Source organism: Rattus rattus, chromosome 2 (genome assembly GCF_011064425.1).
Source record: "Rattus rattus isolate New Zealand chromosome 2, Rrattus_CSIRO_v1, whole genome shotgun sequence".
Classification (NCBI taxonomy): Eukaryota; Metazoa; Chordata; class Mammalia; order Rodentia; family Muridae; genus Rattus; species Rattus rattus.
In genome coordinates, this window is record NC_046155.1 from 3,690,196 (window position 1) to 3,715,635 (window position 25,440).

Here is a 25,440-nt window from a genome sequence, read left to right on the forward strand (position 1 = left end):
CTTTTACTCTTCCTGAGTGGGATTACAGTGCCTGGCAGATACTGTTACCCCATTTTTAGGATGAGAAGACTGAGGCTCCAAGAGGCCAGCTGATTTGTCCTATTCACAGTGGCTGCTGACCAATACATCTCTGTGGACCCCACAGACCTCTTCTCTCACCAATATTATGGTCATGTGCCAATGTGTTGTCCGTGGTGTGTGTGTTCAAATGTATGTGTGCTCATGTGTATGTACAAGTGCATGTTTACATGTATGTGTGGAGGCTATAGGCTAATGCTGAGTGCTTTCTCCAATGGTCTGCTTTATTTACTGAGGGGGGGTCTCTTACTGCCTCACAGCTCACGAACTTGGCTAGGTTGGCTGGTTAGACTTACTCAGGCTCCCCTCCCTTTGTCTGACTGTTTGGAGCTGAATTAATTAACACATGGACTGCCACACCTATTCAGCTTTTTCTTGAGTGTAGATCTGAACTTTGGCCTTCATACTTGTGTGGCAAGGCCTTTACCTACTGAGTCATCTCTTCAGCCTCACGAGTGCACGAGTGCATGTGCTTGTGTGTATGTGTGTGTGTGTGGTGTGTATGTGTGTGTGTGTGTGTGTGTGTGTATGTGTGTGTGTGTGTGTGTGTGTGTGTGTGTGTGTGTATTTAGAGACAGGTCTCACTATGCAGCCTTAGCTACCTGGTATTCTCTCATAACCTTGAACTTGTAGTAATCCTCCTGTCTCTGCTCCTACGTGCTGGTATCATACCTTTTATCATTAACACCTTTCAGAAGCTTCAATTTTCTACAATAAGAATGTAACACATCGGGGTTGGGATTTAGCTCAGTGGTTAAGAGCACTGACTGCTCTTCAGAAGGTCCTGAGTTCAATTCCCAGCAGCCACATGGTGGCTCGTATCTATAATGGAATCGATGCCCTCTTCCGTGTGTGGGAAGACAGCTACAATGCACTCATATACATAAAATAAATAGATCTTTAAAAAAAAAAGAATGTTACACTTCACGTCAGCGAGCTGTCTCAGTAAGTAGCCAGGAAGCCTGATGACCTGAGTTTGGAGTTCGGATACCGGGAGCCCACACAGTCAAAGGAGAGAACAGCTCATACAGGCCGTGCTCTGACCTGCACTTTCTACAGTCATTCTCCCACACCTGCCCGTTCTAGTTGCTGCAAACAACACACACACACACACACACACACACACACACACACACACACTAAATGTAAAAATAAAAAAAGTCACAGTTCTGAAAACACAGAAACATGACCACACACTCCCAAGCCCAGCTCTCTCTCTCTGTCTCTGTCTCTGTCTCTGTCTCTGTCTCTCTCTCTCTGTCTCTCTCTCTCTCTCCCCCCCCCGAAGAAATAAAGTTTGATAGTTCCATAGATATGAGAAACAAAGAAACAAAGTTGTAAAAACAAGGTTTTGAGAAATACATCTGACGTCAGGTTGCCTAATTTATGACAAAGTTTTAGTAGTCAGAATGACCAGACTATTCTGACCATAAGTTAGTACAAAACAAAGATACTGTTCTCGGAAAGACCCCCCTACCCCTCCCTGTTGTAAATCCTGAGAACAACTACAAGATGTCATAATGACCCTGCCGACCACCCAATACCTCCCTGCTCTAAGGGACGTGCCAACTTAGCCCTTTCCCAGGGATTTTCCAAGGCCAGGTGAAGGGCTGGATGAGGAAAGTGTCTGACTAAGCCAAGAACAGCCTGAGCAGGCCAGCCAATACCTGACCAGATCCTTTGTCCTGTGTTCCACCAATGAGAATAGGCCAGCTAACCCTGTTGCTGAAGTCTGCCCTCTGTAAAGAGTTGTGTGCTTTTTGGGATCGGGGTTGCCTCTCCCTGTGTGGATGAGCAACCCCACATACGTGGATCATTAAACCTTTTGCCATTGCAGCGGTTGCTTTGTCAATTTGTGATCCTAATGTAAGGCCACTACGGGGTCTTACAACATCTCTCTCTCTCTCTCCAGAATCTTATGTAGCCCAGGCTGGCCTCAACCTTGACATGAAGCCAAGGATGGATGACCTTGAACCCAATCCTCCTGCCTCCTCCCAAGTTCTAGAATGACAAGCTTGTGTCAGAATGATCCATTTATACAGTGCTAGGTGTTGTGGTAATCTCTTACCCCAATAAGCCCGTATAAAAAACACAGAACCCAGTTATTATTCTATTTATAAGATATATGCCTAGATTGGGCAGATATATCACTGTACTAATTATTCCCCAGCTGTGACACCCCTTGGTACTTGCAGATTCTCCAAGCCACGTGGTTCTGCTCCCTCCTCCTCCTCCCTCCTCTTCCTCTTCCTCCTCCTCCCTCTCCTCCCCCTCCTCCTCCTCCTCCTCCTTCTTCTTCTTCTTCTCTCTCTCTCTCTTTCCCTCTCTCTCTCATGCTCTCCCCCCCCCGTCTCTCTCCTCCCTCTCTGAGACCTCCAGACCCACCTTTACCGTCCACTGCCCAATCATTGGCTCTAGTCTTTATTTGACCAGTAAGAATGGAGAGAAGGTCCTGTGAGATCACCTGAGTACATGATCTACCACAGCCCCTCTTGAGGAAGTAGAACTAAACAACAAAATACTAACAGCACCAGGGCAACCCACATCAGCAGGGGGTGAAGCCCAAGGCTGCCCTGGCACACTAGGCCGGCACCCTGTACTAAGATGCACTCTGTTTCATTTTTTGTTTGCTCTCTGATACAGAATTTATTACATACCTGAATTCTTGAGTTCAGGATCCTTCTGCCTCGATCCCTAGAATGCTGGGATAACAGGTTTGTGCTACTCTGCCCTGATGGAATGTGGCTTTTTAAACTTGAAACAGTAACTCAGCTCTGGAGTGGTCTCCCAAGAAGTCCCATTCTTTTTAACAACCTGGTCACAGCTCAACCAGGTCCCCATATGCCTGTAAACCTGCCTCGTGTCACCTAGAACTTCTCCAGGAAAGACGGGGCTTGTCCCTACCCCCGGGAAACTGGGTGCTTCCAGCAACCTATCTATCACAGGGATATGATGCTCAGAAGGACAAGGAAGATCAAGACCACCATCCCCCTGGCCCCACCTCTGCCATGAGCCTCCTGGTCCACCTATCACTCTGCAGTTCGAGGCTCCTTTTTCTTTTTTTTTCTTTCTTTCTTTCTTTCTTTCTTTCTTTCTTTCTTTCTTTTTTTTTTCTTTCTTTTTTCAGAGCTGGGGACCAACAGGGCCTTGCTCTTGCCAGGCAAGCGCTCTACCACTGAGCTAAATCCCCAACCCCCAGTTTGAGGCTCCTTAGTGGGCTCAACCCCTGGGCTCCTGGTCCTTCCCCTGACCTCCTCATCCCTGCTGAGGCTCCTCTCAGCAGGTGCACCTACCCCTGGTCAGGCTGTGGGTGTTTGCCTTTGGTGGGCATTCTGGCTCCAGATGTGCAGCTCCTCTCCTACCCCGCTGGCTCCTGCCTCTGTCTCTGCCAGTCACTCTAAGTGCCCTTGGACCACAGTCCTGCACCCACGTCTGACAGCGCGGTGATTCGGTCCTCCTGGGGCCGCTGCTTTTAAACCTCACACCCTTCCTCTGCCAATTCTCCACTGAGGGGAACTGGAATGACAGGACGGTCAGGTTTCCAAGGCATGGAGGGGCAGCTGGGAAGCTAGCTGGAAGGGAAAATGTCTTGGGGCAAACCTCACCAGAGCTCCACCAGCGATACTATCTCCTCCAGGAAGCCCCCACAGACTAAGTCACCATCTCCACCTTCAAACACATGCACAGCCAGGCTGTCCCTGTCTGGCTAACCATGGAAACTAACTTCATTTCCACTTTCCTATGGTCAAATGCCACACATAGGTCAGAGGAGGGACCAACAGTTGCAGAGGAGACCTGGTAGGTATGGGGGGAGGGGGGAGGGGACTCCCCCAAGGTGGATGTCACTCATAACCCTATTTCCTACTGTCTGTGTGGAACCAAGCTGAGTTATTTAACCTCCTTGCATGTGATTGTGGTTGTTTCTGAGAGACTGTCCTGGGAGTGAGACGGCAAGCTCTCAGCTTCAGGCACATTCACCCAGTACCTCCTAGGGTTTAAGAAGCAGGAGGCTGGGATCAGCCCTGCCCTGTCCCTCGCTGGTGACCAGACCCTATGCCCCACTCCTCCCTAAACCAGACATCAAACACACCCCCAGTTCAGGGGTGCAGAGAAGGAGTCTCCATCAGAAGGTGTCTGGCAGAACCTTTCCTTGTGCTTGGAGTTCAGCCAGTGGAAGCCACAGCACAGTACAAACCTCTGGTCCATGAATCTTTGTTAGTTTCAGAGCTAAATGCCCATGTGGGCCCAGGAAGGAAGCACAGTAGGAGCCGAGGGGACATAAGATGGCTTCTCTGGGGTGGCCTTGCCTAGGAGTAGCAGGTGGATCCCAAAGATGACTTCCTACCCTGAGTTGTGTAGCTACACTGGGTGTAGGCTACAGGCTGTGTGAAGCTAACTCAGTGGAGAAGCTGACTCAGTGGAGAAGCTGACCCAGTGGAGAAGCTGACCCAATGGAGAAGCTGACTCAGTGGAGAAGCTGACTCAGTGGAGAAGCAGACCCAGTGGAGAAGCTGACCCAGTGGAGAAGCTGACTCAGTGGAGAAGCTGACTCAGTGGAGAAGCATTTTAAAGAGAACCAAACCAGGGAGGAACCTGCACAGTTGTGATCCTGAGAGCGATGGGCAGAGTGGAATCAAACCATTAGGGAACTTCCTGTACCCCTCTCGGTCCTGTGCCAGGCTGCTGAGACAAATGTCCCAAAGTGGCCAAGACAGCAGAGCTGTGCTCTCTCACAACACTGAAGACAGAAATCCACAACCACGCTCAATATGGTGGCTCACACCTGTAGTTCTAGCTCCACGAAGCCCAGGCAGGAGGATTGCCATGAGTTTGAGGCCAGCCTGGTCTACACAAAGAGTTTAGCCAGAGCTACAGAGTAAAATCTTGTCTCAAAATTTAAAAAAAAAAAAAAAGAAAGAAAGAAAAAAGAAGGAAGAGAGAAAGACACACACACACACACACACAGAGAGAGAGAGAGAGAGAGAGAGAGAGAGAAAGAGAGAGAGAGAGAAGGACCGATGTTAGATGGCACCCAATTCCCTTGGAGTCCGTGCAAGAGCATTCTCCATGTCTTCCAGCCTCAGGTAACTTCCAGAAACCCTTGACTCATCTCGTCTTTCCAGTCACTGTCTCTGTATGGCCTTTGTCTCAGAACACATCTATTCACTCTTTCCACCTATCACAGTGCTGGGAATGGACCCAGAGCCTCCAACATGAAGCGCTCAACTCCTGAACCACAGAGCTACATCCGAAGCCCACCTGTCTCTCTTATGAGAACATCTGTGACTCAAGTTATGGCCTATCTGAATGACCCTCTTGTCAAGATCCTTAACCTTCTCAGATCTGGAGAGAACCTTTCTCCACAGGGTCCTTTCCCAGTCCCAGCAGTTAGGAGCTATTGTTTCCAGATCTACTGTCTACTGACCTCAGGTGGGGGCGGGAGGCAAACACCATTGTTTGTCACCCCTAAGGAGTATGGGATCACAGCTCTCAGAGAACATACTTAGACGCCCACAGATGAAAAAGCCACCTTACCCTTGCCTTGACACACCCACGCAGGGAGGAGCCTAACAATAGGACAGGGAGAGAGGCAGAGAACCAGTCAAGTGAGCAGAGGCCATCAGTAAAACACAGCAGAGGGCTCAGGGCAGGTGGCAGGAAGCAGCCACATCTCGTGTGCTAGGAAGGGGAGTAGCATTTGACGCAGACTAAAATCAAAGCCATGGAGATTTCAAACTGGGTCACTGTCAGAGTTTTGGTGGCCTTGGATGGGTTGGTCCTGGAGAAGCCCATTTGTAGTCATGGGCTGTCCTGGACTATGTGAACTTATCTTAAAAAGAAAACGAATGCCTTCCTGGAAGAACTGCAAGGATTGTCCTGCACTGGAGGACAGGGTCTGGGGGCAAAGGGCAGGGGAAGATGGGGGCTGACCAGGTGCCTGCTGAAGCCACTGAAAGTCACTTTGTAGTTCTCAGATTCTGGGCCCTGGGAGGTGGGGCCCCTGAGTCCTATCTGGATAAAGAGGTCAACAAGTGCCCAGTAAGACACAGAGCAGATGCCCAAAGTGTGAGTCAGGGGCTCAGGGACAAAGCCAGCTGTGGGTTTTTCAACATGTCTTGGGCAATGGCAGCTCATGGGGAAGGAGTATAGAAAACAGGCAGCCATGCTGGGCAGTGGTGATACATGCCTTTAACATGGGCACTCAGGAGACAGAGGTAGGTAGAACTCTGTGAGTTCAAGGCCAGACTGGTCTACAGAAAGAGATCTAGGATAGCCAGAGCTACTAAAAGGAAATCTTGTCTCAAACAGCCAAAAAGAAAAAAAGAAAAGAAAAAGAAGAGAAAGAAAGGAAGGAAGGAAGGAAGAAAGGAAGGAAGGAAGAAAGAAAAGGAAAGAAAAAGCCAAGCTGGCACCAGGGATACCACAAGGCAGCTATGACTGAAATGGACAGACCTGGACACACCCAAGTCAATGAGGACAAACAGGTTAGAGCTGGAGGTTGCCACCTGGAGTCGGCCAGGGGGACACCTGGCTGGTCTGACTCTAGGTGGCAGTCATGTTTTGACCTAGCAGGTTCCTGCACTTGGAAAGCTGTGGTGTCAACAGGCTCCAGGGTGCGACTTGTTGCTCTGTCATCTGCATCTGCAGGCACAGGAGTAACAGCTGGGCTTGGCTGCTCAGCCGGGGCCTATAACATCCTCCAGTTGTGAAACCAGGGTTATCTCCACCCATTGCAAAATGTTCCCTAGAGTCACCTCACACCCTGTGGAGAACCGTGGACTTCTGTGCCCGGATGGATGCAGACAGTGGCTGGTACCTGGTGGACGAGGTGGGGTATCCTGCCACCAGACACTAATGAGACCAGCCTAAGAAGACATTACTGCAGGGGATGACCATGAGGGTGAAGTGGGACTTTTAAATGGGAAGACGACGCAGGTTAGTTCTCCTCTGGGGGCTTCTACATAAAGTGACCAACCACCAAGCATGCTACCATCAGCCATGACACTCCAGTGAAGTCTGGCAATGCCTTCCAAGATTATATATTCAAGTCCTAACCCCAGGGTGACAGTATTTGGGGGTGGCCCCTTGTAGGGATGGTTAGATTAAATCATAAAGATAGGGCTGGCTGTGGGGATCTGATGGATGTCCTTGTAAGAAAAGAAAGATAAAGTGTTGGAGAGAAGGCTCTGTTGATGACGTGCCTGGTTTTTAAGCCGGACGACCTGGGTTCCCACACCAGAATCGTGTGGAAAAGCGAGGTGTGGTGTTGCATGCTTATAATCCCAGAATGCAGGTGGGGCAGATGGGGGATCCCCGGGACACTGAGCAGCCAGTCTTGGTGAATTCTAGTCCAGTGAGAGATCCTTGTATCATAAAGTAAGGTGGGCAGCTACTAAAGATAGACAGCGGAGATTATCCCTGGCCTCAGTGCACATACACATACACAAAAGGAAAGAAAGAAAGAATGAGAGAGAGAGAGAGAGAGAAAGAGAGAGAGAGAGAGAGGAAGGAAGAAAAAGAAAGAAAGAAAGAAAGAAAAAAGAAAGAGAGAGGAAGGAAGGAAGAAAGAAAAAGAAAGAGAGAGAGAGAGAGGAAGGAAGGAAGGAAGGAAGGAAGGAAGGAAGGAAGGAAGAAACAAACAAAGAAAGAAACAAAGAAAGAAATGAGGAAGAGACACCAGAGGGTTTGCAGGTGTTGTCCCCCTCTCCCAGGGTGGAGATAGGACAGAGTGAATGGAATCCACCTGCTAGGAAGCTGGTACAGCCCAGCTGAATACCAGAACTGTAAGGAAAAAAAAATGTCTGAACACAGATCTAGCAGTGTTTTCACTGAGCCTTGGGAAGTGAAAAGCCATGGCACAAGAGAGTGTGGACTGGGGGAGGAGGGATGGGGGAAAAGCTACTGAGTGTCCAAGTCAGGGAGCCTTCTTGGGTAGAGAAAAACAGCCGTGCCCATGCCTTCAGGCCCCGGCTCCCTCTCCAGGACTCAATAGATTGATTCTGGGACACTTTGGCCTCCCACACCTTGGAATCCCCAGAGAGGCGCCATCTGTCAATGTTTGTTTATTTGTTGTTTGTTTGTTGTTTTTGGTTCTCATTTCTCTGTGTAGCCCTAGCTGTGCTAGAACTCTCTATGTACTCCAGGCTGGCCTTGAACTCACAGAGATCTACCTGACATGCCTATAATCCCAGCTGTAGAGAGTCAAAGGCAAGAGGATGACTATGAGTTCTAGCAAAGTCCATATGAACCAAAGCTACATGAAACCACAGTAAAAAACAAACAAAAACAAAAACAAGGGCTGGAGAGATGGCTCAGTGGTTAAGAGCACTGACTGCTCTTCTGGAGGACCTGAGTTCAATTCCCAGCCACCACACGGTGGCTCACTGTTGGGAGCGATGCCCTTGAAGCCTCCATCGTTGATGTTATTATTATGGTTAGAGTTAAGTATGACTGGGTTCATGGAAAATCCTCAGCCAGCTGCAGAAGACTAATACAAATCTGGTGGTCAAAATAATAATCATATGATAAAGATACCCAATGTGATGACCTGTAACCTTTCTGAAAAACCAACATCCTGCTGACTAACAGATATGACAAACCTGTGACTTTTCTGACATCCTGTCAACATCAGCCTACTCCCTGACCACACGAATATTGTGTCCTTGGCCTGCATAAATGTTTCTCATTTCCCCCCTCCCTCTGTTACCCATGTTATGGTATAAATTCAGCCTTGGGGAAAAATAAAATTGTCGCCTTGATCAGACTCTTGTCTTGGCGTCCTTCTTCGCGTCCCTTGTCCCCCATTCTCTTCCAGGTACCCTCAGACCCGTTGCTTACAGCTCACAACCATCTGTCAAGGGGATCTGGTGCCCTCTTCTGGTGTGTCTGAAGATAGCTACAGTGTACTCATATACATGAAATAAATAACTCTTTAAAAAAGAAAACAGACTGAGCAAGCCAGTAAGCAGTACCCCTGTGTCTCCAGGTTCCTGCCCCCTGTGCCCATCTTGATTTCCTGTACTGATGAACAGTGATATAGAAGTGTAAGTCAAATGCATCCTTTCCTCCAAGCAATAGTAGCCGTGAACTAAGACGCTGGGTAAAGCAGGCTGGCTTCAGGTTCATAGAGCTCATCCTGTTTCTGCCTCTGGGTGCTGGGTTAAAGTCGTGTGTCACCACATCCATCTTTCTCTCATCTTATGAGTACATTTATTTGCATTCCCTCCAGGCCATTTCTAAATGCTGCTGTACCCTCTTGAACTTTTACTAATTCATAAACTCGTGTACACACACACATACGTAGATGTATTGTGTGCTGTGTGATATGAGTTAATATTAGTAATAAAAGAACATGGTTGGGCTACCAAGGTGGGCAGGATCATCTAGAAGCTGCCATCACTGAAACCGCTGAACTGTGTGAATTTATTGCTATTCAGTCAATTGTGACCTTATTGAAAGACATAAACGTGGGACTGGAGAGATGGCTCAGCAGTTAAGAGCACTGGCTGCTCTTCCAGGACCCGGGTTCGATTTCCAGCACCCACACGCCAGCTCACAAGTCTCTGTAGCTGCAATTTCAGGGGATCTGTTACCCTCACACAGACATACACGCGGGCAAAACACCAATGTACATAAAATAAAATAAATTTTTAAATTTATTTTATTTTATGTATATGAGTGCTCCATCTGCATATATACCTGCATGGCAAAAAACAGCATCCGATCTCATTATAGATGGTTGTGAGCCACCATGTGGTTGCTGGAAATTGAAGTCAGGACATCTACAAGACTGACCAGTACTCTTAACCGCTGAGCCATCTCTCTAGCCCCAAATAAAACAATTTTTTAAAAAAAGAATGACACAAACATTTTTATCTGTGTTTATATCATTGTGTAGCCTCCAGCTGGTGGCTCTGTGCTTGGGGGTTTATAGCCGGTCACCAGCCCCAGCTTCCTGAGAGTAGATACAATGAAATCAGCACTTCCTGTTTCTGCCCTCCCGCCCCCTTTCCTTGCCTGTTGCCCTGTCTGCCCACCATGATGGACTGCATCCCTCAGGAAATATAAACCAAAATAAACTCTTCCTCTCTCAGCAACAGAGCAGGAACCCACACATCATCCAGAGTGTTGAGAAAAAAGAAAACAAGGTTCCATTCTCCTGACAGTGCTAGGGCCTTATGACATCAGGAGAGGTTCTTCTAAAAGCTCTGAAGCATCGTTCATTGTGAGAAGGCTGTGATATGGAGGAAGTCAAGGCCTGTGCCGTTGTCTCCAGCCCAGAAACCCAACAAAATGAAGCTGAGATAAAATGAGGCTTCACACAGCGGAGCCTTGTGAGGTAAGATAGTGGCTGAGGGCTGAGGTTCCCTAGGCAGATGGTAACCAGAGCTGTGGTGTAGGAGCTGTCCATCATCCTGGCCGGCCTCGTGGAACGTGCCTTTCATCTCAGTGTGGGAAGCAGACGGAGGCAGGAGCTAGATAGCTGTGAGTTTGAGGCTAGCCTGGTTCTACATAGTGAGTTCCAGGACAGACAGGGATATATAGACAGATCATGGCTCAAGAAGAGGAGGAGGAGGAGGAGGAGGAGGAGGAGGGGGAGGGGGAGGAGGAGGAGGAAGAAGAGGAGGAGGAGGAGGAAGAGGAGAAGGAGGAGGAGGAGGAGGAGGAGAAGAAGAAAGTCACCTTCCCCCATGACAACAGTGTGTGGTAGCAGCCACATGCCACCTTTGTTGTTGTTTTGAGTCAGAGTGCTGTCCTGAAATTCACTCTGTCGAAGACTAGGCTGGCTTCAAGCTCACAGAGATCCTCCTGCTTCTATCTCCCTAGTGCTGGGCTTAAAGGAGTGCACCATAACACCTAGTTCCACATGTCATCTTGCTGACCAGCATCTCAAGCCGTATGTCTGGGCATCTAAGGACACAATCAGGCTCCATGAGACAGTAAGGGGCAGACACATGTATCAAAGTATGTGACAGACACAATTAGTGAACCTTAGAATCTTGGACCCATGGAAAAAGTATTCTGACCTCATCCAAGCCATTTTTTTATTTATTTATTTATTTATTTATTTATTTATTTATTTATTTATTTTTTTTTTTTTTTTTCAGAGCTGGGGACCAAACCCAGGGCCTTGTGCTTGCTAGGCAAGCACTCTACCACTGAGCTAAATCCCAACCCCGCCAAATTTTATAATATGAAGAACCTGAGATTTGAAACACACAAAACCAGGGGTTGGGGATTTAGCTCAGTGGTAGAGCGTTTGCCTAGCAAGCGCAAGGCCCTGGGTTCGGTCCCCAGCTCTGAAAAAAAGAAAAGAAAAAAAAAAAAGAAACACACAAAACCTTCATTTTCTTTTATGCTGTCTGCAATATTTAAGTGTCTAAAGTATAAAGAATAGGGATGGGGGCAGGGAAGATGGCTCCACGGTTAAGAGCATTTCCTGTCCTTCGAAGAGGACTTGAGTTCAGTTCCCAGCCCCCACATTAAATAGCTTACAATTACTTGTTAACTCCAGCTCTCAGGGGGTCTAACGCCCTCTTCTGGCCTCAACAGGCACTGCCCTCACATGCACATAACCCCACACAGATACACATATCCTGACAAATAAAATCTTAATATGTATTAAAATAGCACAAAGTAACCATGAATATGCACTCTGGCTTTGCCAGTTAACGACACTGGCCTGATCTGGACAGATCTTCCTCCTTCCCTCTTCCTTCCTTCCTTCCTTCCTTCCTTCCTTCCTTTCATTTTTGAGACAGTCTCACTAGGTAGCACAGGTTGACTTTAAAACCGCACTCAACAATTCTTGTACCTCTGCCTCCTGAATCCTGTGATTCTAAGGCCGACGTCAGAGCCCTGGGGGTGAGGCTCGGTGTGTCAGTGTGCTCCTTCTCCAAGTCTAACTTCCAACTGTGACCGAAGTAGCTAAATCCCGCCACAAGGATGTCACCACACCTGCCTCCGCGGAGGGATTCTGAGGGCTCTGGTTTTTTAGGTGTTGTGTTTGTTTGCTTGTTTGTTTGTTTTGAGACAGGGTTTCCTAGTGTAATCCAAGTCCGTTTCAAACTTGTTTTGTAACTGAATAGATGAGGCTTTGACTGGCCTCAAACTCTCTGCAATCCTCATACCTCAGCCTCCCAAGGGCTGAGAGACCACACCCGGACTGAATTCTCAGACAGAGCACAGTCTTGTTGCCAAATTTGCCGGCCACACAGTGTTACTGTTTCTGGTCCGCTTGTCACCCAGTGTGCACAAGGCAGACTGCTTTCCCAAAACCCTTAGAAAACTGGACAATCTCCAGCTGTCCTGAGTTCCCTCCAGGACCCGGACTTTGGTTCTAACAATTCTCCTATGCAGAAACATTTCAGAGAGAAGCAACCTAGGACTCCAACGGTGATTCCTTCCAGGGTAACAGAGCCCAGCGCCAGGGATGGCTATAGACTAGAGAGGATGCAGAGGAGGGGTGGGAAGCCAGAAACCTGGGGAATGGCAGGAGGACCCATGAGAGCTTGGTGTGGAGCTGTAAGATAGGGTCAGGGGCATGGTCAGGGGTCAGCCAGGGGTCAGGGGTCTTTAAGGATAGGAAAAGACATGGCCCTAGCAGAGCCTTATGGAGAAAGTAATGGCTGTGAAGAAAAAGGTTTGGGACAGGGTCCCAGGGGTTTGACTTTTTGTCTGCTTCTGAGGTTGTCAAAGAGAAGGGCAGTGACCAAGTTTATCCAGGGTCCATGACTAACGCAGCCCCTGAGCTGGGAAGATACACCTCAAGAGGAGAAGGCTTCGATGTGTACTGGAGTATGGGTAGGGGATGATGGGTGGGCTGTCCCTGGCCACCTGGAGGGAGAGTGGCCTCTGGCATCCGTCCTGTTCTCTAGGCTCAGGGGAGACCGTGCTCCTCTGCTGAGGTCCCTGTAAACCATTCCGTGACCCCTGTTCCTGGGTGGGTGGGTGCAGCCAATAGGCTGTACTTCCAGGAAAAGACATGGCTCTTGGTGGGGCTTAGAGGGGACACATCCTCCATGGGGTAACTGAGCCTCCCCACAACCAGCCAAAGATTCAGCTTTGTGGGAGAAACCCACATGGGGTCTACTGGGACACAACTTACACCCTCTCCAGAAAATACATAAGTCTTTATTGATTATTTTCTATTTTTTAAAAAAAAAAATGCCCCCTGCTCTGAGGTGGGGGAACCTGTGGGCAAGAAGTACAAAGCTCCAGTCAAAAGTCGTTACACCGCACGACAGGGGCAGAGGGTGACCTGAGCAGTGGCATCGGAAAATCTCGCTGATTTAGGCAGAGGGATATCCCTTAAACAGGAATGGGGGCTTGGAGGGTGACCCTTATCTCTTTGGAGGAAGTCCCAGGTGTCCCAGGCTCTGAGGAGGAAAAGAAGGCCCTTTTGGCAGATGGGGGATCCTCAATCTGAGACGCAGTAAACTGAGACTGGGAGGCTGAAAGCCGAGTCTGAGGGCCGGGCTGGCCACCCTGGCTCCCTCACTGCTCCTCAGGACCATCGCCACCCAGAGCCTGTTCATAGGGACAGGGCCTGCGGCAGGGGCCGGCTGGCTCTGCACCCAGGGGCCCTGCCTGTGGCGCTTCCTCCTCTGCGCAGTCCCCCTGACCCTGCTCGCCCTCCACGTCGCTCTCATCTGAGTTGTCCTCCTCCAGGTAGCGGTAGCCGCGGACTTTGTGCTGTGGCTTCGGAATGCGCGGCTGTCGGGGGACCAGTCCCTGCTGCAACTTGTTTTCCATCCACAGGTATGAGGTTGTTGCTGCTACCAGGGTCACCAGCAACACTGCCAGCTTGGCCTGGGAGCAAGGGAAAGGAGAGACACCACGCTCCTTCAGAGTCTTCCTCCTCCCCGCCTCCTGCCTCTCCCCCCCCTCCCCCGTCACACGGGATTTCCCAGGCAGTCTCTGAAGACAAGACTCAAAACCCACACTGACTTGAAAGTCACATATCCCAGCAGGGCTCAGTTTCACAACGGAAGAGGGGCTTAATCCCTTTGTCTCAGAGAAAACATGAAGGTCAGAGAAAGTCTAAAAGCAGGCCTGGCTTCCTTGGACCACAGTTCAACTATTCCACGGCCCCAAACACAGGAGGACAGAGGTGTGCACAGAGGCACGGGCTATAATCCCACTTGAGAAGTGGAGAGGGAGGGGGTTTAAGTCAAGGCCGGTCGAGGCTATGTTTTGAGACTATGTGTGTGGGGTAAAATGTAGATACGGATACAGACAGATAGAGTGATCGTCAAATCCACTACATTGAGGCCACAGGAAAGCCTTCCAGTGCTTTTCCTGTTTGTCTCCAGTGTTGGGGTGAGCCGTGTACGTGTTTTGTGTGTGCCAGGAAGGTGTTCACCCCAGAGCACACCTATTCCTCTTTACAGACAGTTTGACTGTAACCCACAGCCCAGAAAGAAACACACAAATATGTTCGTATTTGTACTCTGGTTCCTTGCTATTTCAATTCATTTCACTTCCCCCCTCCTCCCCCAAAAATTGTTGCACCAAGCTGGGCCTGTCAGTGCAGGCCTGTCATCCCAGCCCACAGCAGGCTGAGGTCAGTCTGGGCTAACTTTGAGATCCTGACCCAATGATACGGGAAAATGCAACAAAAACACGAGACAGGGACCTGCTAAAATGACATGCCTGGGAAGGGAACCGACCAGGAGCTTAAGGTATGCTTGATAAGCAGCAAGGAGGGCCCTGGCTCCCATCTCCAGCACAGTCAGTAACAACCCAAAAGCTGGACAGTGGTAGCACATTTTACCCCAGCACTCAGGAGGCAGAGGCAGGGGAATCTCTGTGAGTTCCAAGCCAACCAGGTCTACAAAGGGAATTCCAGACCAGCCAGGGATACTGGGACCTTAGCTTAAAAACAAAACAAAACAAGCCCAGTGTAATGCTGCACACCTTTAATCCCAGCACTTGGGAGGCAAAGGCAGGTGGATCTCTGTGAGTTTGAGGCCAATCTGGTCTACAGAGTTCCAGGACAGCCAAAGCTATATTGTTAAGACTTAGTGATAAAAATAAAAAAAAAAAAAATTTAAAGAAAAAATTAAAGAAAAGAAAAATAATAATTTTCTTCAAAAACAAAAAACCAAAATCAAAACAAAACAACATAAAAACATAGAGGAGCTCATTCCTATAGGAGCTGAAATTAGAGCCCCTGGGTGTCCAGAAGTCCAGTAGCTGGTGAGCAAGTGATCTGACCACCCACAGTTCAGCTGGGTGTAGCCCACCAAGGCTAGCAGGTATAGCAGTAAGGGGGGTGTTCGGTTGGGTATATTCCATGGGCTAAGGAGTCCTTGGTTCAATGCCTGGCCTTTAGAAAGTAGTGCACTTCAGGAGGCTGTGAAAGCAGGGTCTGTCTCCCAGTGAGGCATGGACGCCCAAACTCCACCCATCCTCACCTTCATGGGCAAGCTGGAGCCCAGGTACACAACGAAGATGGCCACGGCCTGCCACCAGTGATAGATGGTGAAGATGAAGTCCTGCCTCTCTTTGTCTTCATATAGGATGCCCAGGAGTGCTGCAGGGAAAAGGGACAAGGCAGGTAAGGAACCCTGTACCAGTTCCATCTCAGTTCCTGAGATTGAGCCAGGAGTACCAACAAGAACGGTGCGCTGGTCCTTGCCTGACCCCTACTGGAGACTTTGGTTACTACACTGTCAAGATGAGCCCAGAGGGGCGCCAGAGCCTCCACGGAGTCCTGCTTTTGATCCATCACCCAGTGTGCCAAGAGCTCAGTTGCTGTTTCTCTACCTTGCCAGGGACTCAGAAAGAGAAAAGCCTATGGCATATGGCTTAGGCAGGAAATAAAAGGTGGGATATCTGCGAGGCAGAAAGAATTCTGGGATAGAGCCACGCCTGAGATCAGCTTGGGAAGATGTGAGGCACAGGACACATAGTACCTGAGCGCAGGCCAGCCACATGGCAGAGTGCAGGTTGTAATGAAGGGGATACTTTAGTTATGGTCTAACTATAGTTATATAGTTAACTAAAATATAGGTGTTTTAGTTATGATCAGAGTAGAGCCTAGCTATACAGCCAAGGTATTTGTAAATATATCTTGAGTCTGAGTCTTATTTCTGAGAGCATGGGACTGGGAGGTAGAACCAGAGTCTAATTTCTTTCTTCTTTTTTCCCCATTTTTAAAAAGAATTGTTTATTTTGTTATTTATGTGAGCACACTGTCGCTGTTTTCAGACACACCAGAAGAGGGCATCGGATCCCTGTTACAGATGGTTGTGAGCCACCATGTGGTTGCTGGGACTTGAACTCAGTCAGTGCTCTTAACTGCTGAGCCATCTCTCCAGCCCAGGCCTAATTTCTATACATTTCAGTAATTAGCTTTTCACGAGTTAAGCCTGGGGCGGAGCGGGCAGGGCTGGTTTCCTGAGGGATCACCTCAAGGTGGTAGAGAAACAGCAAGTGGAACTGAGACTCCAGAGCTCAGACGGGCAAAGGTAAAGGTTCAAAGGTCACACAAAAGGTGATTTAAGGAAAACTACTTAAATCTCCAAAGCTGGCCCAATTTTTAGAAAAAGAGCTCATACAGGTTGTCTGTTGGGTCAGAGGCTCCGAAGTAAGAAGATTGCATATGCCTGGCTGACTGTGGCTGCTACTTGCTAAGCTTTGTCCGCTCAGGATGTGAACAGCCCGGCATGTGGCTTGGGGGCAGTGGGGTGTACAGCGTCAGACCATGAGAATCAGTGCCAGTAAGGACAACCTAAGACTGTACTCATGTAGTCTGTCACTTATACATGCCTGTCTCCCACATACCCAGATAGCCCCACGCAGCTGAAGCCTAGCCCCCCCATAGCTTCTTTTCCCAGGGTCTCAGTCCAGCAGCCCAGATTTGGGCATGGATTCTGAGGCTGGGCGAGCTAGGTTTGGGCTGGACCTGGATCCTCATTACAAACAAACCCATCCAGGTATGGAAGTACACACCCTTAGTTCCAGAGCTGGAGAAACTGAAGCAGGCTGACCTCTGTGACTTTGAGGCCAGCCTGGTCTATATAGAAAGGCCATGTCAAAAAGAAAAGGAAAAGAAAGAAGAAGAGGAGGTTGGGGATTTAGCTCAGTGGTAGAGCCCTTGCCTAGCAAGCACAAGGCCCTGGGTTCGGTCCTCAGCTCCGGAAAAAAAAAAAAAAAAGAATTTTAAAAGAAAGAAGAAGAAAGAGAAAAGGAAGAGCCATTGAGATGGCTTTGTGGGTAAAAGGCACCTGTCACCAAGCCTAACCTTCCTGGGTGCAATCCCTAGGACTCGTGTGGTAAGGGGAGAGAACTGACTTCCATAGACTGTCCTCTGGACTCCATGTTCATGCCATGACACCTGTGCTCCCACACTCACACACAGATGCATTATAAATAAATAACATTATTAATTTTTAAGTCTTGGGAGGAAGAGGCAGGCAGGTATCTGAGTTTGAGGCTAGCCTGGTCTACAGAGCTTGTTCTAGGACATCAGGGCTGCTACACAGAAACCCTGTCTCAAAAAAGAAAAAAAATTAATTAACTAAAAAGAAAAAAGGAGGGCTAGAGAGATGGCTCAGTGGTTAAGAACACTGGCTGCTCTTCCAGAGGTCCTGAGTTCAAATCCCAGCAACCACATGGTGGCTCACAACCATCTGTAATGGGATCTGATGCCCTCTTCTGGTGTGTCTGAAGACAGCTACAGTGTACTTATAATAGATAAATAAATAAATCTTTTTTTAAAAAAAGAAAGAAAGAAAAAAATGAGGTGAACAGTGGCCTAGGCTGTAATTCCAGCACTCAGGGATCAAACTATTGTTTAAATCCAGCCTGAGCTACATGGTGAGTTCAACCCGGCCTGGGCTACATTTTAAGGCTTTGTCTCAAAACATATAATTGAAGAAGGAAAAGACTGAACGAGGTGGTGTATACCTTTAATTCCAGCACTAGGGAGGTAGAAACATGTAGGTCTCTATGGGTTCAAGGCCAGTCTGGGATCTATATGGTGAATGCCAGGCCAGCGGAGGCTACAGAGTGAGACCCGGAGAAATAGAAACAGAAAAGAGTCCAGTTCTGCATCTCCGCCCTGGAGTATGGACAAGCTCCTGCACCCTTTCCCTCCTGGGGCCTGCTTCCTATGGCATGGAAATTACGCCCACATACCCGAGTGCTGGTGCTTGTTTCTATATACTCTCTCCAGGTCTCCTCCCTGAGCCTGCACTCGCCCTGTCTGTCCACAAGATTTCACATGTATACCGCTCAGCGTGATGCCCACCTGCTGCAGCATGGGACTCCTACATCCTTCAAGAGTATCCAAGGGACTTCCCCAAACATCTCTACAGTATCCACGGAACTCTTTCCACCCCCGACTATGCCACACGATCTCTACCCGCCTCGACTACGTCCACAGAACCGCAGAGAAGATCCCCAGTGTCCCTTGTAACCCATAGGATGTTAACAGTTCGGAAACACCTAGAGGTGACCACAGCCTGCCTCTCTCTCCCCCACCTCAGACATGCCAGTTCCTAAGGCGGTACTCACTGCTAAGTCCGGTCTTGTTGAGGGCACTGCCCACACCCCAGAGAGCAGCCACGAAGTAAAAGATCCAACTGTGCTGGAGGACCCGAGGTGCTGGAGCCCAGAAAAAGAGGCTAAGGGTGAGCAGCAGGTGCAGTCCTGCCCCAGCCACGAGGGGCACAGAGCGAGGGAGCCACAGTCCCAGCAGCCCCAGGACCGAGGCGGCTGAGGCACCCAGGCTGTAAGCTATGAGCAGGTACGCCAGCCGCTCCAGCCCCATGGAGCACACGCCGTAGCCCTAAGGAGGAGAGCAAGAGAAGCTAGTTGGTCCTGAGCCCTTCCCACACCAGATAGCACTTTAGTTCACATCTTGCCCTCCCTGGATCTCTTGGTGCTAACTCTCTCTAAGGCTGTAAGAAAGGGTGAAAGCATCTCCATTCTAACTACAGAAAGTGGAAAAATGACTTGTTCAGGGTAAAAGGCGATGGGGATGAGAGAGGGAAGAGAAAGAGGGAGGGGACTAACTCGGGATATACTTGTACATATTTGTACGTGTATATGCTGTGCATCTGAAATTCAAGGATAGCCAGACGTCTCGTCTGTTCTTACCAGGGTGAAACCAGTGCAGGCAAAGAGCACCTCAAAGCCACTGTAGATAAAGAAGGGCACCAGATGGCGTAAGCGAAAGTCACGCACGTGTTTGAAGGGCAGCTGGAAGATGTTACCCCAGCCCACGCTGCGCAGGTCGATCTCTTCCGTGGGCCGGTAAGCGGCTCCACACAGGCCTAGAACCTGCAGAAAGGAGCTGTGAAGGGACCATCAGCCAGGCTTCCCGCCCTGGACACACCCACCGGTCTCAGCTCGAGACTCCGCCCTAGACACGCCCACAGATCTACACAGGGCAGCACTGGGAAGGCAGAGGCAAGAAGATTTCGATGAGTTCTGGGCTGTCCTGGTCTACATATTGAGTTCCAGAACACATTCTTAGGCTCCTGGCCTGCAACCCCGACCTGCCCACATACAAGGCTTGCAGGGAAAGAACCTCTTGCTCCCACCACCTCCTCCCCACCAACCCGAACCTCACCAGCAGCATGGCCAAGAAGGCCACCGCCATGAGCACGCTCTCTACAACAATAAGATTTCTGCTGCGAGGCAGCGTCCGAAGAACCGTCTTGTTGAAGCCATTCAGGATGCCATAGCTCTTAGTGCCTGCGGAAGGTGGGTGGAGACACAGTTAGGCTATACTGCAGCCAGGCCACAGTGAAGGTGGGGTGTAGGGGCAGGAAAGGATTCCTCCGGCAATCTCCTTTTTGGGGTGGCAGCTTGTGAAGGAGGCACCATCCACTTCCCCCCTCCATGCATGCAGCCCTGAAAGCTGAAAGGGTGGGCCTGGTGTCTGCTGGGTGGCTGAGTGTGAACGGGAAGCAAGCTTTGGAGGTCCTGCCCCTCCCCTGGACTGACCGCAGCTCTTCACGTTGAACAGCGTGTGGTTCAGGTCATACAGGTAGTGGTTGAGGAAGTAAACCATGGGCAGCTGGGCACAGGCGAAGCTCAACTGTGGGTGGGAGGGGAGGTGGGGGTCAGAGCCCAGGAACGGAACCAGATAGGAGGTGAGGCCTAGGGAGGCGTTTGGACATGGCCTCTTTTGGAGACAGCCCTGTAGTGGCGATGGGGTGCCCAAGGCAGGAGAACTTCCTCCTGAACACTGGGCAGGGAAGAGGTCTCCATCACTAGAGGCAAGAGAGCAGGGTGTGGCTCAGGAGGGCTGAGAAGACTGTGGAATGGCCTGTATTATGTGGAATCTAGACTAGCCTCCTGTCCTCCCCCTCCCCCTCCCCCGGGGCTTCCTGTAGCACTCACGTGGAAGAAACTATAGAAGATGGCCTGGAAAACCAGGAGATAGGGGGCGTGGGAGCCTCGTGGTGGGCGCTGCTGAGGCCCCTGCTCGTCTTGCTCCTTGTAGTGGGAATATTCGTAGTACTTCTGGGACATCCTGGAACACAGAGGGTGAGGGCTTTCCCCAGCCTGCCCTCTGCCACACCTCTTCCTCCTACAACTACAGCTATAGGCTAGCAAGCTTCAGAGGGGGAAACTGAGGCCCATGGAGTAAAACGCTTGCCTAGGGTCCCCTAGCCTAAGATGGCAAAGAAATAAATATTCAACCAGGTCTCCAAGCCTCTGTTTCAGTGCCACCAGGCTTACCTGGTGATATAGTTGCCCATGGAGGCCCAGAGGGGCACAATGGCCATGCCCAGAGCCACAGCAGAGGGTACCAGCGTGTAGTAGCGTTCCCAGTAGTTGGTAGAGACGAAGAGGGCATAGATGCCCACAGCTAAAAACATCATCCACTTGGTACCAAAAAACCTGTACAGAGGAAGGGACATTAGTACCACAGGTCTAGGGATTGCTAGGGCCTCGGGTCCCAGTTCCTAAGGCTGTGGGAGGTCAGGGGAAGCCTGAGAACAGAGGGCTCAAGGATATAACCTCAGAGACACTGACTGGCAGGGCGGCCTGTGCTCATGGCTGAGATAACAGCACAGGCGTGTGGCAGGATTCTCACAGTCACTGTAAGGATATAAAACAAGAGGGCAGGCCCAGAAAGGTCACTCACTCAGTGGCCTGCTTGCTGCTCACACACTGGTTCCTGTGTTGTGTCCCCAACCACTGTGAAACCTACACTACATGCATCTGTAATCCCAACCCTGGTTAAATGCTGATAGGCAGATCCCTGGAGTCCACTAGCCAGCCAGCCTAGCCTACGAGACAAGCCTTGAGTCCCTGTGAGAGACCCCGTCTCAAAGAAACCAAATAAGATGGACCTCTGGCCTACACACACACACACACACACACACACACACACACACACACACACACACACACGGTAGGGGGCTGGAGAGCAGCTCAGTGGTTAGGAACACTGAGCACTGGCTGTCCTTCCAAAGGCTCTAGTTCTGACTCCCAGCATCACATGATGGCTCACAACTGGATGTAACTGTCTTTTCGGGGGATCAAACACCTCTCCTGGCCTCTGAAGGCACCAAGCATGCACAGGGTATATATAGGTAGACAAAACACTCATACACATAAAAACAACTATAAGATAAAAAATAAATCTTTACCAAAATAATGTTGGAAGATCAAGAAAGACACTTGGCATTGACCTCTGGCCTCCACGCGTCTGCACAGCCATGTGCACACATACACGCGTTTATATCACACTTCAATATTTCGTTAATCTTTATTTTCTACTTTAAGACAGAGTCTTACTGTGTAGCCTTGGCTGTCCTGGAGCTTGGTATGTAGACCAGGTTGAACTACTGGATATCCACCTGCCTCATCTTTCATTACTGGGATAAAGCCATGTGCTAGCATAGCTGGCTGAATATTTTATAATCCTTAAGAAAAGACCTGGGCTGGAGATATGGCTCAGTGGTTAAGAGCACTGACTGCTCTTTCAGAGGTCCTGAGTTCAAATCACAGCAACCACATGGATGGAATCTGATGCCCAACTCATATACATTAAATGAATAAATAAATCTTTAGGGCTGGAGAAATGGCTCAGTGGTTAAGAGCACAGACTTCTCTTCCAGAGGTCCTGAGTTCAAATTCCAGCAACCACATGGTGGCTTACAACCATCTGTAATGGGATTCAATGCCCTCTTCTGATGTGTCTGAAGAAAAGAAAAGACCCACAGCCTGGGGTTATAACAGGTGCAGGTTCTCCATAGCACACAATGTCCTGGATTTAATCTCCAACACCACATAAAGTTGGGCATGATGCTATATACAGCCTGGGCAAGTTAAGTCAAGAGAAGAAAAAGTTCAAGGCCTCAAAAATCCCAAGTTAGCCATTCAGGAGTCTCATCAGACTGTGGGGAATTTCTGCAGTGGCCAGGAGGTTGGACCATGTACACCCTAGAGCTCCAGCCTGACCAACCTGAGTCTCTGCAGCTTTCTGTGAGCAGTCTCTTTCTGTGAGCACTGCCTTTCAACACAGTCAGGGCTCACTGGGCTGAGAACCTGGCCTGTGCTAGGGACTTCAAGGCTGTAGTCCAGGAAGTCACTGTCTGGTAGGATGCCACCAAACCAGAACCCCCACGAAACCAAATGTGCAGATGGGCGTGTGTGTTGTGCGGTGGGGGGGAAACTCTTGGTTCCTCCTCTATAATTGGGATTTCCCCTTTTCCTTCTCACACTCCCAAACAAGCAAGGCCTCTCAGCAGTTGGTCCCCTCCCTTCAAAACACGAGGGCAGCCCACAAAGTCGGGGTGGGGGAAAGGAACAGCAGCCTGGCACCTGATGAGCACAGGCGTGTAGAGCAGGGCAGCGATGGGCGTCACGTTGATACCCATCAGCATCTTGCTATCGATGTCCGGCAGGCCCATGTTGCCATACTTCACTTCCCTGTAGGTCTCATCATAGTGCAGGATCAGTTGCATCTGCAGGAGGCCTGGAAATGGGACAGCGAGGAGCAGTTAATCAGTCTGGCTCAGAGCATCGGAACAAGTTCATGACAAGGCTGGCAGGAAAGGTCCTTGCGACCCTTTCCTATGCTCATCAGGACCAGGATAAGGAAGACAAATTCCCATTCTCATCCACCCGCACTTAGTCTCCGGCTGGGTTGCGGGCACACTGGCTCGTGCCACCCCCTCCCAGTCCCAAGCTCACGCCAGGGCAACAGCAGCTCTGACCCGGGAAGTGAAAGGGGAAGGAGGCCAGCTGGCCGCAAGGTTTCTCTTTCCAAGCTCGGGTGTGGAGGGGGAGGAGTAGCAGAGGGATAGCAGGGTTCGGGAGTCTGCCCTACCCAGGTAGACGCCGTAAGTGAGCGTGCCACCCGTGCTGGCCGCCAGCACGTTCTTGACCACTCCGAGACGCTTGCGTCGGTAGTAGCGACGCTCCTCCTCCTCCTCATTGTAGTTGGGGTACGCGCCCACGAGTTCGTCCAGCTGTGGGCCAATCGCTAATCACACAAAGGCTCCCCGGTCGGACTCCTGACCCTACCCCTCATTCCAGGAGTCCCCATCCCAGGGCCCCCGCACCCCACTCGGGGTGTCAGTTCACAATTCTGGGGTCCCTGTCCCTCTGACCCAGAGACCTGACCTCTTCTCTAAATTCATGCTCCCCACTCCGGGCTCCAGTTTTCCACTCAGAGCACCATCCCCTATTCCGGAGTGTGTCCCTACTCTGAGACCCTGGTCCCCTGTCTGGAGCCCCGCCCCTCATCCTAGGGTACAGGGGCCCCCATCTCAGGGTCCTTCTCCTCCCGGTGCCTCGCAGGGCAGTCGGCCCGTTCTCCCATTGTGTTTCCCGCTCTGCTCACGGGAGCCTCTGGCCCATCAGGAACTCCGAGCCGGTCTTCATCCCCTTGAGGACCCGCGACACCGGCCACAGGGTAAAGCGGAGGCTCCACCTCCATGACCAGATCCAGACCAAGGGCTTGCTGTTCTGGGCACCACCAGCAGGTTGGGACTTCCTACATCAGAGACCGCCCTGTTCAGTCGGCCCCACCCCGTGTACCGCCTCCTCCCAGAAGTACTGTGCATGGTGGTGTGTGCGTGTGTGTGTGTGTGTGTGTGTGTGTGTGTGTGTGTGTGTGTGTGTGTGTGTGCGCGCGCGCGCGCGTATGGGTGTATGGTATATCTGTGGTGCATGTGTGTATACATGTGTGGTTTTGTGTTTATGTGTGTGAGGTGTACGTGTATGTGTGTGCAGTGTGTAGTGTGTGGTTTGTGTGTATGTGTGTTGTATGTTGGGTTTATGTGTGTGCAGTGTGTATGGTGTACGTGTATGTGTGCAATCTGTAGTGTGTGGTTAGTGTGTGTGTAGTATGGTTTGTCTGTGTGGTAGGTATATGTCTGCTGTGTGTGTATGTTTGTGGTTTGTGTGTGGCTTTTGTCTGTGTACATGTATGTGTGGCATGTGTATAGAGTGTATTGTGGTATATTGTGGTGTGGTGTGTGTAGTGTATGAAGTTATGAAGTATATGTGGTATGGACGTGGGTGTGTGTGTGTGTGTGTGTGTGTGTGTGTGTGTGTGTGTGTGTGCGCGCACGCTGCAATTGTATGCATCTTAGAACCCAGCCCGAGGGAAATGCTTGTTCCAGACTCAGATCAGCCACTGCATAACTTTATGACTTAAGAAACCAATTCCACCTCTTCATCCCCAGTTTACTCCTGCATACAATAGAGACCTTCCAAGCACCCCCCTGGAGAGTATCAGAAAGAACATGAATGAAAAATGAACAGAGTGGAATAGGTGACAAAGAAGGGTCGCTGGAGGGCAGGAGAGATGGCTCAATGGTTAAGAGCACTGACTGCTCTTCCAGAGGTCCTGAGTTCATTTCCCAGCAACCACATGGTGGCTCACATCCATCTGTAATGGGATCCGATGCCCTCTTCTGGTGTCTGAGGACAACTACAGTGTACTCATATAACATAAATAAACCTTTAAAAAAAGGGGAGGAGGGTCACTGGGGAACTTAGGGCCTGAGGTGTGGGGACAGGTTAAATTTGCAGGGGTTCTGAGCTTTTGGCTGGCAGGACTGTGTCCAGATGACAGAGGGTACTGCTGTGGTGAAACAGGTGGGGTGTTGCAGCGTGGTGCCTAGTAGCTCTAAAAAAGGAACAAGGTTATGCACACCTATACGCCCAACATACAAGACGTGGAGAAAACAGACTCAGGACTCAAAGGGTCATCTTGCTACATCTCAGGTTTGAAATCCAAAATGACTACAACATAAGACACTGTCTTACAAAGAACAAGAGACAGGTTGGGTGCCTTTGTGTGGGGCCTGGAGGACACAGGGCAGGAGGGGTACAGTGGGCACTAGGAAGTTCTGATGCTGTGTGGCTGCAGAGTGG

At 50.0% G+C, this 25,440-nt stretch overlaps 1 protein-coding gene across 1 annotated transcript; it reads right to left on the bottom strand.

The window, feature by feature from the left end:
* Positions 1-13,191: 13,191 nt before the first annotated feature.
* Unc93b1 (unc-93 homolog B1, TLR signaling regulator) lies at positions 13,192-24,058 on the bottom strand. Its single transcript, XM_032891278.1, is given in 11 exon segments — positions 13,192-13,890; positions 15,498-15,616; positions 18,604-18,877; positions 19,189-19,371; positions 19,664-19,788; positions 20,041-20,134; positions 20,440-20,572; positions 20,782-20,943; positions 22,876-23,029; positions 23,384-23,525; positions 23,900-24,058. Coding segments are annotated over 11 exon segments (1,860 nt in total). The 3' UTR covers positions 13,192-13,575.
* Between the last annotated feature and the right edge of the window lie 1,382 nt (positions 24,059-25,440).